The following is a 16,758-nucleotide window of genomic DNA, read 5'->3' on the forward strand; positions in this document are numbered from 1 at the left end:
CTCCCTATCGCTGTCAGCACGGGCAAGTGCAGACACTTCTCCAATCAGTGTTTAGCATGAGGGATACTCCTAGTATGCGTGTGACCATGAGCAGCTCATTTCTTATCTCTGAACCCCCATTTCCTTGTCTATAAAAATGAGGGTGATGATAGTTACACCTGGGGGTGTTGTAAGTGAGGTGATGGCACTTGCGAGTGTCCAGGTTATCGGTTTTTATAAAACCAATCAAAGCCTCAGCTTCCATAACTACCGAGCTGCTGTGTGGCAGTTTCATGGCGAGTCTCCAAGCTTCAAGAACTCTCTGGGCTTCTTCTGCACCTCACAGACACTCTTCCCCCTGTGTGTGCTCTTTAGGAAGAAAAAAAAAAAAAGCTGCCTCTTCCAGTTCAGTGTCATCTCCAACTATACACACACCTTTGACCGGACCTTCTGTGGACCATTTGTCCCCTTTCCTCCTCAGACTCTGGTAGTAAAAATTAGGGTCTTGAGACTGGAGATATGGCTTAGTAATTAAGAGTCCTGGCTCGTCCAAAGGATCCAGGTTCAATTCCCCATACACACACAACAGTGATTCACCACTATAACTCTGCATCCAGGGGATTCTATGAATCTGCCAGCCTTCTGGGGCACTGTATTAGCATAGCGTATTGATATAATGGCAGGTAAAAACTCACAGATATTAATTGTTGGAGCTTTCTTATTATATTCTTTCACATTATATGTTTTGATCATGTTCTTTCTCCTCTCCTGACTCCTCCCAGAGCCTCCTCACATCCCTACCTTTTTTCTTTTTTTTTTTTAACATGATAACTTTACTTAATGGTTTGATCTCTCTGGGCCCTAGCACTTGTTGTACTGATGTCCATAATTGAAGACCCAGATCCAACACAGCCTCACTTTTGTCGAATGTTGTCACCACGTAGGAAACAGTCCATGCTGGGGTGAGGATTGATGGAGCACTAGGGTGCAGTAAGTTGGAGGTACCGGAAAGTGTCTGGGTTTTCGGTAGATATTTCCTCCTGAATCTACGGCGTGGCACTGCAGTTGTTACAAGGTAGGGCTCACTGGCTGTGCCTAATTAGAACAGGACATTCCAATCACTAAGCAACCGTGCACGGGAGGAGGATTGGAAGCCATTTCAGGACACAAGACTGGGAGGAACATAAGACAAAATGTCAGTCCAGGAAACAGCGTGTGAGCAATACGGAGGAGGGTGAGCCGCCCTCCCTGGAGTAGGGAATTACTGCTCCAAGGGTTTTAGGGTCTCTAAACCCATGAGGATTTATGGATTCATAATTCTAAGCTATATAATACTTTAAAACCAAGGATATTGGGATTCCAAGGACTTTAAATCCTTACAACCTACAGTAGAAGAAGAACTTGAGCAAATTATTAAATGCTCCAAACTTAGGATCCAAAAGAAGGATTTTAGATGGAACACTGGTCAAGTTAAAATACTAATTGATCCCTCTTCAGTTTCAAACCATTCTTGGCTTTACCCTTGGGACAGTGTTTCCAAATTGTCTTCCCCCACAGTCTGGGATCCTTGAAGGTATTTCCAAGAGAGGATGGAGAGAGCTTGCTTACCAAAGAGAGTAAAAGAGGGATTCTGCCCACTCCCTTTCCCCACAGTTCAATTTTTGGGTTCCCTGGTACAGCTATGATTTTATCTGATTTACTTGTTAGACTTCCACATTCAGTTCAGAAGAAAGGGTTTCCTGCTAAAGCCTGTCAAGTCTTAAAACCTCTGTCCCAGGACAAAGGAACATCAAGTCTGGGGACTATTTGAATGGAGCAGGCCCAGCAAGCCACAGTAGGGCCTCTTTTGTGTTTTAATTGTTAATCAACACTGTAAGCTTTTCTTGGAGTGGTAAATCATCAAATGATGACAAAGATTAACCAAAGAGGCCTCAGACATACTCATTAGTTAAATAAATGAGTCATGATCACACTCAACCCTGGAAACACATTTCTTTTATGCTATCAATAGTCCCTAGTTCAGATGTTACCACTATGGTGACTGCACTTGTGAGCAGTTGTCCTATGTGCCTGGCCAGTGCAATTTTCTTTATTCCATCTCACTGAATCAGCACAGCCTCCCTGACAGCAACTGTCACCAGTATCCTCATGACAGGGATAAAGAGACTGGAGCTCAGGGTGGATAAGTAACTCACCCAAGGTCATGCATCTGGCTCCTGGGAGATTCCATTTCACTTAGCAGAAGAAACAGAATGGACTGAAGGAATTTAAAGAGGTCAAGGGTCGATTGCCTGTTAGCATCCTTCCCAAACAAATAACCGATAGATGGCCCCAGTTCCTGAGTCTGATGGCCTATTCCAGCATGTCCATTCCTTTTAGGGAAGTCCCTGCCAGGGCTCAGAGCTAGAGCAACAGGGAAGGGAAAGAAAAAGAGCCATCATTTTGCTTTTCAAGAGGATGCCATTAGCATATCCCCTCCATGTGTAAGACAGTGGGTTAATGGGTCAGTGTGTCTCCCAAGAGCCACTTTGTTCTCAAAGAACCAGAGGAGTTCTCCTTTACGGGTTTCTGAGCCCTCTTTTGAGCAGCATGCTAAGCTAGGAAGTTGCATGGGATATCAAATATAGGGAAGAAAGAGGCAGATGCTATCATAGACAAGACAGTGAGTGTGTGCAGTTATCCAGCCTGGACTTGGGAGCCTGGGGATGCTCCCCATAGAAGGGTTGTGTGAGGTATTTCTATGGAATGAATGAGAGTTTAAAGGGTCTGTAACATTGGAAAGCCATAGCAGGCAGGCGTTTTAAGCCACAGAGGAGTTTGAAAGTGTGCTACATTCCAGGGCAAGCAAGACAAATTTTAAGGGTAGAGAGACGAATCTGAAAAGACCAGCAGAAATTGATGACTAGCAACAGGCATTGTGGTATATACCTGTAGTGTCAGTGAGAGTTAAGGCAGGAGGATTGCCGTGAGTCTGTGTCCAGCCTGGGTTGCACAGTGCCAGAACAGCCAGGACCATAAAACAAGACCATGTCTCAAAACAAAACAAAAGAAAAAAACAAACAAACAACAACAAAAAAAAAAAACAAAGGCCACAAACACAAAAGCATGTGACTAAAACAAGCCAGAATAGCACAGCAAAGACCTGATTTGTGAAGGTATAGCATTGGATATCTGTATCCAAGCAAGCACGTGCTTTTTCTAGGGAAAGAAGTCATAGTGCCTCTTGGTAATCTGTGACATCCCACTTTCAACAAAGAACAAGCCTTAAGCCATATGTTTGGTTGTTGGTGAGGGAAAGCCACGACCTGATTTGGTGGCCAGTGTGTAGACAGATTGTGAAACAAAGGGCTGAAAGTAAGACCAAGAGGGGATGAATAATTGGGGCAGGAGTTAACAGAGCTTGCGCTCTGGTAGATACTGAGGGAGCCAAAGAGATATGATTGACAGGAGTTACTGGGTGCTTAGGTGTCCCTCCCCACATCAAACAACAGCCCCCAAGGATTAAATGACAAAGCACATCTCACTTCTACCCAAGTCCACAGTCTCTACCTGTGACTCTCAAGCTGTGGTATGTGTGTGTGTGTGTGTGTGTGTGTGTGTGTGTGTGATATTTTTCCTTCCTTTTCTAAGCTACCCTTAATGTTTAATCAGGCCTGATTTTACAAGTGAACAGGGAGGGCCTGGTCAAGAGGCTCTGACCCAAGCATTGCATTCTCAGAGGTCCTGAGATAGAGGTAGGGCAATGAGCTGGCCTTGGGTTGGTCTCTGACCCTCTGCCTATGGCTTCACAACATGGGCAGAGTTCAGTTAAGAAATCAGCACGATTCCAAGAAAAAGGCAAACATCATTCCATTTATTTATCTCCTGACTCATCTTAGGCCAATACCCAGACTAACTGAATAGCAGGCAAAGTGGGAAGCAGGTCCCCAGATAAGCAGATTCTTCAGATTCCTTTTCCCTTCCTTTCCCTTCCCTTCCCTCCAGGTGCCTTAGCATTGCTTGGAACTGATGGTGGTGTCTTTGAAAACTCAAAGGGCCCTGAGGAGTAACCGCTCTCTTGTACAAGGGCATCCTTCGCATTCTACTTCATGAGGGCTTCAGAAATCAAGCCTTCTCTCTCCCCCCTCCCCAAGGCCTGAAGAACCTCCTACTGTTGGCACAAGAGCAGCCCAGGCAAGAAGATGCCAGAGGCCTAGACTTGCGGGCCAATCAGGAAAGCCAGGGTGAGCTAGACAGCCTCTGATCACTGGTTTCAATCCAGAGATGCGCTGTCTGGAGACTCTTTGCTAATCAATGCCCTTGGAAATCTGCCAAGCATAAACTGGGATTGTTTCAATTTGGACAGGTTGAGTGTGGGTCAGGGGAAGGAGCTGTGGCCTTGTGTGGTGCGGCCTCTTGTATCCCCATACACCCTTCTGGTTCACTTTCATTGATATCTTCCTCTTCCTCTTCCTCTTCCTCCTCCTCCTCCTCCATCTTGTCTTCCTCATCACCATCACTGTCGGAATCCTCATATAAGTTGATGGTGGCCTGGACAGGGAAGGTGTGTAGTAGTATCTCCCCAGCACTGTATAGATAGTCAAAGGAGCGGGACTTGGGCCAGTAGAGCCTGTGGACAGAGAAGAAACAGGGCACCTAACTTAGGCAACTCTCAAATGCAGAGGGGCCAGAGGACCAAGAAGAAAGCCAACTCTTAAAACCAGCGCTAGCTGCAGTCAAGGGCTGAGAGGGAAAGGAAGAAGGAGCTTTGGCACAGAACCTTTACAACTGTTCCAAAATGGTTCCAGGAAGGAACATCACCTCTGACAAGCCTACCACCACTGCCGTAGAGAGTGAGTCAACCCAGAGCCTCTCAACTCTAGTGCCAGCCTCACTAATCGCTCCTTCACTCCACTCTCTCTTTTCCTACTAAGGCATCTTTCATTGGTTGGAGTCACAGGGTTTCATTCTTAGAGCTCAGGGACAGAGAGGGCCTCTGGGGAAAGTCACTTTGGCCTATTAAGTCACATGGCCTCTTTCCTCCTGTGTCATGGCCTTGTCAGGATCATACATGGTGCTTGCGACTATTTGTCACAGTCTGAACTTGTAACACCAGACGCTTACCTGACAGGGTGATGGAACTCAGAGTCAGCCTTGGTGGTGTCAGCAGCTGTTGCCCCACCAGCAGCCTGTCCAAAGCAAAAGCGAGCATGGGGCTTAATTGCCTCTCCCACATCAAAAGTCAGAAACCTGCAGGTTTTGAAGATCTCCAAAATACTTCAGGCATCCCTAGGGAACCAACTACCTCACAGCCCCGCCCTACAGCAACCAGTCTTCCATCTGGTTGAAAACAAGTCAAAAGAGTCCTGGGGACTGTCTTCTTCCCTGATCCTTTTTCAGTGCCCACTTGGAGGCTGTACAGGGGGCAGAGTTCTCTTAGAGGGTGGAAAGATTCAGAGAGCTCTGAGGCAAGGTACCCAGAGACCTGAATCCCAGCACCAGCTCCACACCACACTGACCAACCACGAGTCCAGCCCAGGTCCCTTACCCACTCTACGCTTTGATCTCCTAGTCTCCTTGGTCATGGAAACCTTGGTCCTGCCTTCCTCCTAGAACTTCCCTGGGGACAAAATGTTAGCAGAGTTGGCAAACTGTTGCCCCAGATTGGCATCCTTGGACTGGAGTCAGGGGATTTCTGAGAAGGGATATGGCTCTAAGTGTCTGTGCAAACATGTCACTGGGCCTCAAACTCACCCAGTCCACCAGACTCCTCGCCTGCCTTGGCTGGTCGTTTATAGAGGACAGCCAGGGTCTCCAAAGATAAGCTGCTCTGTGACAAAGAAAAGAGATAAATTGGTACAAGACCTAAACATTGGCTTCCTGTGGCCACAGATGTGACCTTCTGAAAGTTTGGCTCACAAGCCATGTGCTCCAGGATCCCTTTTGTCCCCTGACAGCTGAGCCAAGGCTGTGACAGATACCCCTCTGCTCTGCTCCAACAACCTTATCACTGCTCTTATCTCACTGTTCCGTCGTTGGCTGCTGGGAGCCAGTTTACGATGAACGCTATGTATGGGCATAGCTGAATCTTTAACCCCTAGTACAATGCCTTGTGCAAGGAGAGACTTGAGCAAATGTTCGTGGAATGTGACCATGAAATGTTTGGAAGACAGAATTTGCGCTGTATAGGGGAGTATTTATCTTATCGCCTACTTCCGGTATCAAATAATTCAGAACAGAACCCTGCCATCTTTCTCGTTGGAGAAATGGCCCAGAATGCCCTTGGACCCATTGCTTCTCCTCTAAACTGCCAGAAGCAAGGAAAAGCAAATGTGGCATCCTCAGGACAGAGGCAGCACCACAACCTCTGTAGACTTTGGCCCTTTCACTCTGTCACCTGCCACCATCTAGGTCCCATAGTCCACTGTAGCCTTAAGCTTAGCTTCCACAGCAGCCTCTCCTGTTTCCTCAGTGATTTGTATGGACTCCCCCCCGGAAGGTCAGGCTAATTGGCTTCCAGCTTTGGCAATGTTCTCTCTCTCAGCCCCCTTCTGTCACCTGGAGTGATGAGTGAGGTGAAATCTTTCCAGCCAAAGGTATAGAGAGAGGGCTGAGGCTCTCTGTTGTCTCTCCCTTTCAAAGAGAGAACAGGAGCTGCCACCACCTTGAGTGTCACACCTTCTGCCCTCAGCTCCCTAAGCCCGTGTTCAGACTGGCAACGGCCAAGTTCCACTTACCGTTCATTCCCAGCACCTTCTTGTCCATTGATTTGTGCTAGGGCAGGGACTTGGGCCTGGCCAGGGGGGGCGGCTTCAGGGGCAGCATCAGGGGCAGCATCAGGGGCAGCATCAGGGGCAGCAGGGTCCATCGTTGGGACACCAAGCCAGACAGCTCTTCCAGTTCTCAGAACCTTCAGCACTCTTTTGGCTTTTCCCCTAGGGACCCTTTTATAAGCCCTGCCTTTGACTCATCAATTATTCAGGCAATGCGAGGATGGGGGATGCGGGATGCTGGTAAAGATCTCGGGAGGGGGATCCTGGAGAGAGAGTGCGCGCGCGCCAGAGAGAGAGAGTGCGCGCGGTGTGTTCTTGGGTGTGAAATCTCTCCCAGTTGAGTAAACAGGGTCAGGGGTGGAGGTGAGGGGTCTGCTATAGCTCCAAGTCAGTAAGGAAAACAAAGAAGGGGCAATTGTGTGAATTCCCCAGGCAGGATCAGGACCCAAGGTGGGAAGGAGGGGCTCTCATTAGTCCCCAAAGGCACCCAGGCTTGTCTGGGACAGAAGGCTGAATGCAAGGGGCCTTTAGCAAAGCTGCTTCCTGGTATGAAAAGAAGAGTGAGAGACTCACCAGCTATTTCAGCTCAAATCCCAAGGAGATTTGCCAGATGGACCCCCGATACAGGGTCCCTGCCATGAAGCATGTCACGTGGCTTAAGATAAAGAAGGGTTCTGGGTGGAGCAGGTCCAGTCTCCTGCAGGGTAAACCTCAAGTCATCTTTCAATGGGCTCCCCACCCCTCCTACTGCTCAGTTGACTCGCAAAAGTGCCTAAAGCCCCTCCGCCTCCGCAGGGAGTGCTGTGGTGTGGAGAGCTGAGCCTGGCCCAGGGAGTTGGCAGGGCAGATTCCAAATGGCCCCAGCTCCTGTTTCTAGTTTAGGAGCCCAGGTGCTAGAGGCTGGGAGGGTTCTGCCCAGCACTGGGTTGCCAAAGGACCATCCCAGGCCTCATCTCTCACGTGAGGTGAGGGTGCTGGCTCAGTGGTCCCCCAGACCCCGCCAACCAGAACACTCTGTGACAAGCACTGGGTAATGGGTAGTGACCCTAGAGAGCCAAAAGGTTTGAGCAGAGTCCTTGGCATTAGCCAGCTTTTGGGCCTTTGCCAAGAGGGTTCCAGTTACAACAACTGGCAGGCACTTCATGCTTAGAGGTTTCAAAAATATTCCTCCTGATCTCAGTGGCCTGGCCGGCACCTGCCCAGATTTAGTGTCTTGGATATTCATCACAGCCTGGCTTGTAATGGTCAGAAATTAGAAACAACCTCAGTGTCCAATAATAGGAAACCCGTTAGATTTGTTAATTGTGGCCAATCTTGTAACCACATACTAAGCAGAGAGTCAAAATCATTTTATCAATGCAAAAACTTGCAAAAGCTAGATGCTAAATCCTGTGACTAATGGTATCCAGTGGTTTCTTATCAAGACCCCACCGACTGCTTGAATTCCGACCTTATTCAGATAGAGCAAAGAAAAAAATTTAAAGACCAAGCAAAGGATATGGCTCTGTGGGAGAGCAAACACACAGCTGGGTTTGATCCCTATTCCCAGAAAGAAAGAAAAAAAATGAAAAGGACTTCATATTAAAATTGTCCTGGTGGAAGAACGTTCTGGTGGAAGAATGCATAAACAGCCAATGTGTTCAAGAGGGAAAAACATCGTAAGTTTCGAAATATCCCTTAGGATAATCCCATTTGATAAGGGAAAAATGCGGAATGTTCAGAATGCACAGGGGAAAGGGGCAACTGTCAGCTCTGCAAGTAAAAGAGTAAGATGGAGGTTTACTACCTTTATGATTTTATGATGTTTTGAAACAATTTCCACACCTGAATCAATATTATTTGGTGAATAAAAAGTAAAAAAAAAAAAAAAAAAAAAACAAAAAATGAGGGCAGAAAAGCTGAGAGGGAACAGACATGGAGCTGATCTGGAAGGGGTGGCAAAAACAGGCTGCATAACTTCCCAGCTAGTAAAAACATTATGTTTATGTTTTCATAACATAAATATGTTATTTATCCTTTCTTCTAACTAGAAGAAAACTAAACATCATGTTTTTTTTCTGTGCATACTGCACATTCCACAGTTTTTCCTTATCGAACTGGGATAGTCCTGAGTGAAACTCAGCCTTTTCACTCTTGAAGACATGTTCAAATATATATTGAATACATATTTAAAGACTATAGATTACAAACAGTATATATTATCTGTTTGAACTGATGAATAAAATTGTATGTATAAAACATTTATCCATGAAGCAAGAAATTTCTTGGGGAGATGGCGGCCATTTTGAAATACCCGAGGATTGGACCACAATACTTGTCCTGTATGACTTCGGAGACAGAGAGAGGCCCATAGATAGGAGCTAAAGGAAGACTCATTCTGCCTCAATCTAAGTACATTTTTCTAACAGTTCAACCACCTAAGGGCCTGGCACTCTACCTGCCATCCACAAAGAGAGGTTTATTATATGAAGTGAAATGAGCCCTAGGCTACACTACCTAGGACCGGGCCAAGCTCTGTGATGCTGAATTTTAAGTTGGAGCTGGAGACTGGATCTAAGATGGGGATCCTGTGGAACTTTTCTAAAAGGAGGGGTGAGGCAGAGAGAAGGAAGGAATAAAGGCAAAAAGACTGGGCTGAAAAGAGAGAGCATATGAATCAGACAGAACCCAAGACATATTATCACACTCTGGGATCTTTTTGACCTCTCTCTAGGTGACCTCACACAATCCAAAAGAGGTCAGAGGGAAGGGGAGGGGAGCACATATTTCTCTAGAGGTCCCAGGTCACTCTCAACCTGACTGAGTTACGTCACTCCTTAAAAATGGTATTCCTTCAGCTACTCCCTTTCCCTCCCTAAAGCAGGCTTCATGGATTGCCTGAGACTCAGTGCCAGTGTGCTCTCCAACTCCCAGGGACTGTTCTGCCTGTCTCCAGCTGTCTCTACAACTGTTCATTCTCCAGATACACCTGCTCTGACTGCTGCCTTGTGAGACTCAGCCAGCCATGGAGGAGACAAAGTCACTGGCCCCAGGTGTTGATTCGAGGCCTGTTGCTGAACTGAAATATCAGAGCTTGGCTGCTCTCTCTCTTGTAGTTACTACAAAACAGGAATGGGGTGGCCAAAATGGTGGCAGGAAAGATCAGCCTAAGCCAAACAGTGCAACTGCTAATAAAGGCAATTAGATGACACCTATTTTCTCTATCAACTATAGTATGCGGGGGCTTTTGTCAGTTATCATTTCCTCAGACTTTTCTGAGAGGAATATTTGCGCTCTCTGGGCCCAACACTTTGTTAAGCATTGTTTGGCAAAGAGATAGGCTAGAAAGAGGAAGGTGTTGTGGCTTCTGCCCCAAAGGGCTCACAGCTTAGTGGGTGGAGGAAAACCAATTAGCCTCTGCCAAACCGGAACCCCTCCACCAACCTCAGACAGGTTCCCTTGTCAAGGCCCAGGAGCAGCCTCCAAGTGTCTCTGGGCCTCATTCCAAATTTCCTTCAGCAACCTACCATGTTCCTGCCCCACCCTTCTCTCTGCTCAGAACAACTCCTCCTACTTCCCTGAGAAAACAAAGGCCTTCAAGCATGGATTACCTCAGTGCCCTGCCCAACCCCCAAAACTGACTTGCCTCTCCAAAGTCCTTCTCTCCCTCCACCCTGTCCTAACAAGGGACAAGGTGCCCCTTTCGTTAAAGGCTAATCCCTTCTCTCCTGAGCCTTGGCCTCATCTACCCTTCTCTGTGCCCTCCCTCCAGAACAGTATCCTCCTTCCCTATAGAAAAACTCAGCTTCCCTACACCAGAGTATTAACTCGCTAAAACAAGGGAGCTCCCTCCTCAGGAGGAGTCCTCTTACTCCCCTAATACACACTCTGTTCTCTTTCTTCCCCCACCTCCTTCCATGTTCTGTCCTTTCCCTCCCTCTTAAGTCTGTTGAAAGGAAAACCTCACTTCTCCATGCTTTTCTCAGCCTCCCATTCACACCTCAGCCAATGGCAATTTGGCTCCAGTCCCATCATCTCCATGAAAAGTCACTGAAAAAGGTCACCAGTGACCTCCTAATTGCCAAATTTGATGAACGCTCGGAACTGTAGGTCCTCTTTCTAGTCCATTCACTTGCTAGGCAATGCCCAGCAACAGACACTGTTGCCCAAGGGCTAAGGTTTCAAATCTGTCTTCCTCTTTTGGCCTCTATGACACTCGCCCTTTTTTCTTTCTTTTGTTCCCTGTCTCCCTTCTTCTCCATAATTTCTCTTCTGGGAATTGAACCTCACAGTTTATCGTTGTTGTTGTTATTATTGCTGTCGTCGTCGTCGTCGTCGTTGTCATCATCATTAATCATCATCATTAATAGTAGTATTTTGAGTCAAGTTCACTGTAGCGTATCATCATCATCATCATCATCATCATCATCATCATCATCATCATTTTGAGTCAGGGTCTCTGTAGCCTGTACAGGTCTGGAACTCAGAGTCCTTCTGCTTCCACTTCCTGCTGAGATTCCAGGCCTAGCTCAACGTCTTTGACCTCCCGTCCTCTGCTCATTTCTCCACTCAGTGAGCCTCGGATCTAGTGGTGTTTTCAATGGACCCCAATAAAATGAGGAAAGAAACGTCAATAGGAGAATTTTCCAACAATTTACATTTATTGAGTTTATTAACAACTGTCCTTCATTCTGAGATTCTGTCCTTCCTAATTTGGGGTGATAAAATAATCTCATTTTCAAAGTGAAGGTGATAGTGAACCCTAGCTTATATCTTAATGTCCCCACTTGGGAAAATGAGATGTTAATTTCTTAGTGTCTCTGTCATAAGTATTTATTGAATCAGTGAAAGAACAAGAGTTATAGTTCCAGCCTGGCATTGTCTCAGTGGGCATCTCACATTCATCCCAAAGTCTAAGGATTCGTCTCCCGCCTCATAGGCAGCATCATAGTGAAGCAGTCACTCAATCTCAAATCTCTTGTGTGCTGTCAGTTTTACTCTTCTGCTGTCCTTCACACTTGCCTTCTCCAGCGTGCCCATGTTCCCACTCATTGATTGACGGCTCCCTCTGTCCACTCTCACCTGGACCTTGAGTTGCTATAAAATGTGCTGGGCTTTACATAATTGAAATCTGCCATTTGATGTTACACTAATACATTTCTCAATAAGTGTGGTTATGTTATATACCATTTTACTGTACATTCTTGCTTTCCATCTTTTTCTTAATGACATATTACTTTTTTCTTTTGTTGTTGTTGTTTTGTTTTGCTTGTTTGTTTGTTGTTTTGAGACAGGGTTTCTTGTGTATCCCCAGCTGTCCTGAAACTCACTCTGTAGACCGGAATGGCCACATGTGTATTAATATTTTGCCTGCATGTGCACCATGTGCTTGCATAGTGCATGGAGGCCATAGGCAGGCATTGGATTCCCTGGAACTGAAGTTACAGACAGTTGTGAGCTGTCCTGGTGGGCACCGGGAATCGAACCTGGGTTCTCTGGATGAGCAGCTTCAGCTCTTCCACTGAGCCATCTCTACAAGGCCCTCCCTTGATACTTATTTTATACTGTGTAAATGATGCTAGACAAAAAACAAAGTCAAATGATTTTCCTATCAAAGTTCACAGTTCTTGTACAGCAGCAACAACAGCTATCAACATATTTAGCCCAGGAAGTGCCAAAAACCATACAGTGCAGTAGCTGTTTAGAAATGTTTCTAGAGAGTGGATTAGAGTTTTGAAGATGACTGGTTACAAGAAGTTAACAATGACCAATCCAAACAGATACTCTTACAACTAGAGTAGACACTGCTGAAGATTTCACTGGAGACTGTTTAATAGCCATTCAGAATGGAAAGCAAATCAATGGGGTGCTTCATAAGCTATCTAAAATATTTTTTAATCGTCCTTTTAGACTACCATCCTCTCTTATTCTGGTCAACATCAACTAGCTATTTCTTAAATGACTGTGTGATGGAGCATGCGTGTCATTGGACAAACTGGTGACAATCCTCTCAGTGCTTTGATTGAGAAATTTTAAAACACTTCCCAAAGTTAAACTTGTATCCAAAACTGGGTCTTGGGCCCTATTGGGTGGTGTGATGCTTGCTTGATCCAGTACAGCTCTCTAGCTCCCTAGTGAAGCCATTACATCCTAGCAGTATGGTCAGCACATTGAGGATATGAACCAGAAACTACAACTAACACAGTGTTGTCCACAGAAGGATGATGATGATGCCTCAATTCTCCACGACAATATCTGACCTCACATTGTACAATCGAAGCTTAAAGGGGACATGTTTGGAGGAGGGGTATTTACATGGGTGAGAGACCAAAAAAATGGTTAAGAGTGAGAGTAATTTTTAATTGTCATTTTAGACTATCACCCTCCTTTATCCCAGTCATCAACAATGAGCCACTCTTCAGCTGGCTGTGTGTCGTATTTATGTATTAAATTACCACAGGACAAATTTAATTACTAAAGAAAGGAAATGAAGAACTTGAATCTTGCTTCATCTGTTACTTTCAACTAATCTCTCAGCACGTGGCTCCCACTTCTTCAAGCAGCTAGACAATATTTTGCAGAAAAAAACACTTCCCCAATCAGTAGGATGGAGAAAAGTGCTTGCCAAGAGTTTGTCAAATCCTGAATCACAGACTTTTATGCTACAAGAATAAACAAACATTTCTTGTTGGCAAATAAAAGTTATTATGGTTTCCATTTTGATCCATGAAAATATGTTTAAGACTAGTTGTTTTTTTTTTGTTTTGTTTTTGTTTTTGGGTTTGGTTTTTTGTTTTTTTGTTTTTTTGTTTTTTTGTTTTTTTTGTTTTTTTGTTTTTTGTTTTTTGTTTTTTTGTTTTTTTTTTGGCTTTTTTTGGTTTTTTGAATTTGTTTTTTTTCTGAGACAGGGTTTCTCTGTGTAGCCCTGGCTGCCCTAGAACTCACTCTGTAGACCAGGTTGGCCTCGAACTCAGAAAATCCACCTGCCTCTGCCTCCCAGAGTGCTGGGATTACAAAGGTGTGTGCCACCACCACCCGGCTTGAGACTAGTTTTAATCATTTAACACTCATGGTCCAAACCCATAATTCTTTTTGAAGCAACCTAACTTCCTAATTGTCTTGACTTAGCTTTGCCAACCCAATGTGCAATAATCTTCCTATCAGTCCTATGTGTGATCTTCCTCTGCTTACAAACTGTTAGTTACACCCAGTTAGTTACTTATGGGGACAAGCCAAACTCCTCAGTATGGCAGTTTCTTGTCATTTCCAAACATGCCTGCCTCTTCCGAATCTCTGCAGTTCCCAGTGACTCCATTTCTATTTCACAAACAGGACTTTCATCGGTAACCAATTCATGTTTTTCAGCCACTGAAAAATCTTATGCTCACTCTGAATGGAGTATATCAGAGGGTCTTAGGGTTCTCCCCGGAGGCTGTGGTTCTCAAACCAAGGCTCATGAACTCTTGGCAGGCTTCAAAACCAGCTTGGTAGGATGAGATCAGCATTTAAGAACAGGAATAGTAAATGTCCGAAGGAACCCTGCCTGGATGTGGTAGCACACACTCTCAGTACCAGCACTCGGGAGGCAGAAGCAAGCAGACCTCTGTAAGTCTGAGACCAGCCTGGCTTACATACTGAGGTTCAGGAAGCGAGAGATACATACTGAGACCCTATCACAAAAGTAGATAAAAATGAAGAAAGAATGAATCCCATTTCACAAAGATGAGACGTATTCTGAAAAACTTTTATTTTACTCAGATAGATAGATAGACAGACAGACAGACAGAGACAGATTAGATAGGTAGATAGATAGATAGATAGATAGATAGATAGATAGATAGACAGACAGACAGACAGGTTAGATAGATAGATAGGTAGATAGATAGATAGATAGACAGATAGACAGACAGACATGGATGGGTGGGTGGGTGGATGGATATGGATGGATGGGTAGGTAGGTGGACTGATGATAGATAGATAGACAGACAGACAGACAGACAGACAGATGTGTGTGCTGAGTTGTGCTGTAAGTATCTATCTTATTGGGGGTCACAGTAAAAGAGAATGTCAGCATTAGAGCAGTGCATGTCATTCTGTAGTTCATGGTGTTCACATACTTCTATGTTCTTCACAATAGAATGGTTGATTCCAGGGGGCAAAAGAAAACCATTGGGTGAGGAAGAAAATGCACTGAGCCGAGTTTAAGGATATGGCAAGAAGGAGATGTGATGTTGGTGTACACAAGTAGCTCAGAACAGATACTAAGAGCAGAGAACATCAGTAGAACTTTTCAGGGTTTAATTTAGCCTCACAAGCAAATTTGGAGGAAAGGTATCCCTAAAGGCTTCATTCTGCAGGTGAGATTAGACATTTGCCCAAGGTCAAAGAGCTTAAAGTGACAAAACTGGGCTGTGAACTCAATCACTGGGCTCTTACCAGAAGCCCCCAGAAGCCAGTGAAGAAAAGGAGCTACCAGGGACACAGGAAGTGCCTCAGCCAGCAGGCATGGATCGTGCAACCCCTGCAGGCTGGGCTGAAAGTCCTAGTAAGCAGTGTTCTCTCCTGTCTGGAAACTGCATCCCACTCTATCATTACAGTGTCTGGTTCTTGAATCAGCATCCTGTGCTGGGGACACAAAGCCTGAATGCACAGTGAAGGGTGCAGGGTGGAGGAGGCAGGGAGAAAGGTGGGCAGAGGCTGTTCACAGAGATGAGCAAAGAAAGGTCTTCTCTACAACGCAAGCATGCTCCCAACGCGCAGAGAACAAATGGAGCCTGGGGCTTCTGTCCTCAAGTCCAAATGTCCCAAATGTGCCATGTCTTGGACTCAGCCTCTCAGGTTGCTGGGCCGGGGCGTTCCCTCTGGAGAACAGTTTGTTTCTATGCAGCCTCCCCTTCTGCGGCCCCCACCATGAGTCCTGGCTGGGGCACATGTGGTGTTGCTCTCTTGGCAAAGCCTCGCGGCTCCCCATTTGCTCCTCATTTGGAAAGCAGGGGCCTAGAAAAACAAAACTATAGGGTAAGAAGGAGGCTAGAATGCGTCCCCTCCCATCTGCACTCAGACGGGCCAGGTCTAGGCCTGTCTTTTGTGTCCCAACCTCTCCAGCCTGCCCCTTTTAATACTGTCTCCTTTCCCTCACTCGAATGAGACTTTCTGAAGATGGGGCTGAATTCTCGGTGGTACGATCTTTTTTTATTATTTATTTTTCCTTGTCTTTTTAATCTTCAGACCCCTATGGTCCTGGCTAAAGAAATAGACACTGGTAAGCAATGACAGACGCCTTCCCAGGAGGCAGGTCCTAGCAAACTAATAAAATGGCAACAACAAAGTAGTTAACAGGTTTCCGTGCTCAGTATTTCTCAGTCGGCGTGTTAAGGATTTTATTGTTGTGTTTCATTTATGCCTTATAAAATATCTTGCAAGAGATTATTGTCCCCACTCAAAGATAAGCAGAAAATGGAGGCACAGAGTGTTTGATCGGCTAAGGGTCAAGTAGCTATGGAGTGACTTGACGGCCAATTGGGCTTGAAGCCCCAGTCATCTTATGCCTGTGTTTCTGCAGGAAAACTTTAAGTGGAAAATCTTGGCTCTCTAGTTAGAGTTAGGTGCAGGGATAACAATGATCGTTACCTCAAAGGCCGATAGAGAAGCCGGAGAGAAGCAGTGTGTACATCTTCCTTGCAGCCTGATGCGGAACTGGCGTTTAGGGCGTGGTGGCTCTTCGCCTTTCTTATTATCCCATTATCCATCCATTGCCGTGAGCACACTCAGAGCTTGGACTGTGCTGATCCTAGAAATTCCTAGGCTGGAAGAACTTCTCTGCCGTCTATCAACCGCATGACTTTGAATTAAATAAATTCATCCATCTGGCTCTCAAATTCCCATGAATAAAACCACCAAGGTCCATCTCACAGGGCTGGAGGAAGAAGCCGAGCAGATCCATTGTTTTCGCTCTTTTGGTGTCTCACGCCTTTGGGTAATTTCCACACATTGGGCCAGATGTGGCTTTACTGCAATTGTCTCCCATCCACCTCACGCACATACAGTA

At 45.7% G+C, this 16,758-nt stretch overlaps 1 protein-coding gene across 1 annotated transcript; it reads right to left on the reverse strand.

Annotated features, from left to right (window-relative positions):
• Positions 1–4,244: 4,244 nt before the first annotated feature.
• Ripply1 (ripply transcriptional repressor 1) lies at positions 4,245–6,826 on the reverse strand. Its single transcript, XM_052171911.1, has 4 exons — positions 6,696–6,826; positions 5,713–5,788; positions 5,083–5,147; positions 4,245–4,588 (listed from the first exon to the last, which is right to left on the reverse strand). Exons 1-4 carry the CDS (start codon positions 6,824–6,826, stop codon positions 4,312–4,314), a joined length of 549 nt encoding a protein of 182 aa, XP_052027871.1. The 3' UTR covers positions 4,245–4,311.
• Between the last annotated feature and the right edge of the window lie 9,932 nt (positions 6,827–16,758).

The sequence above is a fragment of the Apodemus sylvaticus genome, chromosome X, assembly GCF_947179515.1.
Source record: "Apodemus sylvaticus chromosome X, mApoSyl1.1, whole genome shotgun sequence".
Lineage (NCBI taxonomy): Eukaryota > Metazoa > Chordata > Mammalia > Rodentia > Muridae > Apodemus > Apodemus sylvaticus.

Excerpts from the sequence above, each read along its gene's own strand:
- Ripply1 (XM_052171911.1), bottom strand. The coding sequence starts at position 6,826 with ATGGACCCTGCTGCCCCTGATGCTGCCCCTGATGCTGCCCCTGATGCT. Across the intron at positions 5,148-5,712 it reads CGAGGAGTCTGGTGGACTGG|GCTGCTGGTGGGGCAACAGC; the intron begins GTGAGTTTGAGG and ends TGCTTTGGACAG. Across the intron at positions 4,589-5,082 it reads GAGTTCCATCACCCTGTCAG|GCTCTACTGGCCCAAGTCCC; the intron begins GTAAGCGTCTGG and ends CTCTGTCCACAG.